We start from the raw sequence: 3,209 nt of genomic DNA on the forward strand, positions 1-3,209 counted from the left end.
TCGATTAAATATTATTAAAAAAAATATAGCCATCAATCTAAATCCCAATTTACAAATCAAACTTGCATAGAATAGATCGAATTCACCTAACCTAATTTTGGGATGTCTAATATCTTGTCATAGAAGATCGCATTTATGACCCAACTCATTTATGTGCATGCTCATGTCAAAGTTGGTCAGAACATTAATCCCTCTATTCAATTGCTAAAATGTCGTAAACAAAAGCAACAACCTTTTCTTGAGTACCTGCAACAAATAAGAAATTGATTAAGGCACATGCAATTAAAGGAATAGAGCTAAGCAATTAACAAGTGAATAACAAGTAAATTGCCAACTTCCATGCACTAATACAAACCTAACCCCCTAGGTAAGTCAACAAGTAAAAAGGATACTACAAAATTCTTGGGAGCTCCTCCGGGTCTGGGGTGCATTATGTGGTGACCCGTAGTTCCTATTTCCATGTCTCTCAAAGTCAAAGACATCATTAAAATTTCCAATTCATTGAGTGAAATGACCCGTAACCATATTTATTACAAAAGTAGAAGCGGAACACCAAAAAATAACTAAATACTAATATTGGTGAATTCTTGGCATTTTTTTAACTAAAGATATTATGAATGGAAAAGCACAGTACCTCGTTGAATTCTCTGAACATCCATTTTGACAAGTTGGACCACCTTCTTGATGATGCTGTGCTCGGATGATTATAGAACTGTTCGGCATGCCTTAGAAAGAGATATACCAACACGAATATGAAAATAAACGGTGATAGTAGGAGCATCCCAAGGCCTACTGCAATAAGCCTCTTATTTAACAAATAAGGATTAGAAATAAAGCTCGCCTTGACAAAAAAAGTTTCTAAAATAAAAACATAAGCACACAAAATCAGAAACATTAACAAGTCTTCACCTAAGAACTGAATACCCAGATAAATAACACACATTCAAGCCTATATTTCTAAGGACTAAAATGTAAGTATACCTGTCAAACATGCTTTGCAATATGAACCAATTCAAAGTCCACTCAAGAGTCTTGTTTAGCAATAAATGATTTTTTCCCATTTGAACCAAAATTAACTGCAGGACCAGTACCCGGGACCCATTTAGAGATGGAAAAAGAAAGCACGCCCTTGTTAAGCATTCCGATCAAGTAATTCTCTTTGCGCATTATTCGCATGACTACATCATGTGTAGAGAGATCTTTTAGCACACAAAGTTGTTGTGACCTTTGTACCTGAACAACCTTTTCAAGAATGGATGCCCATGGGGTGGTTCGAACTTCACTATCCGTAACGTGAAGACTGCAGTAAAACAAAGGCAAATAATCATAAAATTGTCCAAATATTTTCTGAAGGATCAAGGAATTAGATCAGAGGAAGTTCAAGATTACTGTTATAATAGAAATGACGAATCTCCAAGGTGTCCTTCAATTGCACAAAAAACCTCAAAAAGCAGAAGACCCAATACACGGAAAATAATCCAAGATACCCAATAATGATACATTTAGCAGGTGTTAAAAGAGTGAATGGGTGAAGATGTAGTGCCTCCTTTTCCAGATCACATGGCTTAGTCCCCGACTCAACTGGTTCATGAATGATGAGAAACTGCATGTTGAAGGGGAAGTAGCATGAACATTATTGCTTAAGATCTTATCCAGCCTTTGCTTTTTTCTTAGCTCCTTTTCCTCCCCATTGGAAGATCTTCTTTTCAATTTATGTGTCGATTTTTCTGTTTTGTCATCTACAGCAGAATTTTCAAGCTTACTTCGGGATGGGGGACTATAGCCTTCATCGTCATCGTAATCATCATCATCATAGTCTACCAATCTGCCAAGTATTGGTCTAAAAAGAGAGGTAAAAGCTTATGAATATTCCGAACGACCCATGAAGAGGAACACTGAATACTAGTTTTTTTATGAAGTTATAATACCTTAAGCTGAATCTGGTTCCGTTAGATACGGGTTGAGCTTCTTGCTTTCTGATGTGTTATGACTGAGCAGACGTACTGTCCTCTACATCACTAACAAAATAACCAAGTTCAACACATCAGTGAGAGGTAAACGCTTTATCACAACACTCATCATACATTTAGGTACAAACCTGTTCTCATTAAAGTAATCTTCCTCTTCTTTCTCAAGAGCACGTTCATCAATTCACTTTCTTGGGTCCACGGCATTGACAGAGCCTCTTACTTCGCTGTTTTCACGGTACTGATGAAAGGAAAACTTCTCAAAACTTCTAGTATTAAAGAGTTTCCGAGAGAGAGAGAGACCTGCTCATATTTAGCTTTTAATGCATTAATACTTGTGAAGTTATCAAATTTAACTAATTGATTCCAAAATGTATCAATTAAATATGCAACGAAGGTTTTGAGATTCTCCTGCAAAATAATAAAAAGAAAAATATTAAGTATGCATCAAAAAATACTTGTACTGAAGGATAAGAATGGTATAAGTGAGATAAGCACCTTTCAGATATATTCAAAAAGTTCCAAAACTGCAGAATTGAGCAAATTGTATCTATTACCATTACGAACAAAAGCATCCACTAACAGTTTAAGAAGATTGTTCTTAACAATGTGAAGCAAAAGCTGCTCATCCTGAAAATCAATAATGCAATTATTCTTCAGTTACACACTTGAAACCTGTTTTAGTTCCATAAATAAAGAAAGGCAGGGTTAAATCAACATGTAATCTTTAATTGATATCACAACAAACAAAATCATTATGAATAGCTAACATCTTATGAATAAATGGTAATCATCAATATAATGATAGTGGGTCAGGATAATGCGGTAATAATGAGAAAGCATGATGTGTCAGACCTACAAGCACCAGCAAGATTTACATCCACTTCTCAAATATGGAAATTAGATATCAAGAAATACAAAGACTGTGATTGTCAGAAAACAAATGGTTTTCAGATTCTTTAAGGTCAAAACAAAAACACTCACGTGTTGAGAAAGCATAGCAGTTCACAGATAATAATAAAAAGAAAAATAGTTAGAAGGATAGTATGTACTAGTTGCGCATAATACAGTAATTCAACCAAACTAAATATTCAAGTGTGCACAATAATGATATATCTTTCTCGACAGCATTGCAGAGAGAAAAAAACTGGAGAAAGAAAACTACTTCAACAACTATATCTAAGATAACATCCATTACTTAAGATTCCAAAAGATTTTAAATTTCAACACTTGACAATGTGT

General features: G+C 34.7%; 1 protein-coding gene across 1 annotated transcript; it reads right to left on the bottom strand.

Annotated features, from left to right (window-relative positions):
* Window positions 1-2,952, bottom strand: LOC147503812 (autophagy-related protein 9-like). Its single transcript, XM_086603997.1, is given in 10 exon segments — window positions 1-246; window positions 635-841; window positions 966-1,068; window positions 1,070-1,303; window positions 1,392-1,603; window positions 1,764-1,840; window positions 1,929-2,018; window positions 2,099-2,378; window positions 2,466-2,597; window positions 2,823-2,952. Coding segments are annotated over 6 exon segments (849 nt in total). The 5' UTR covers window positions 1,815-1,840; window positions 1,929-2,018; window positions 2,099-2,378; window positions 2,466-2,597; window positions 2,823-2,952; the 3' UTR covers window positions 1-204.
* Window positions 2,953-3,209: the final 257 nt, after the last annotated feature.

This window comes from Coptis chinensis, chromosome 4, assembly GCF_015680905.1.
Source record: "Coptis chinensis isolate HL-2020 chromosome 4, ASM1568090v1, whole genome shotgun sequence".
In the NCBI taxonomy this organism is placed as follows: Eukaryota; Viridiplantae; Streptophyta; class Magnoliopsida; order Ranunculales; family Ranunculaceae; genus Coptis; species Coptis chinensis.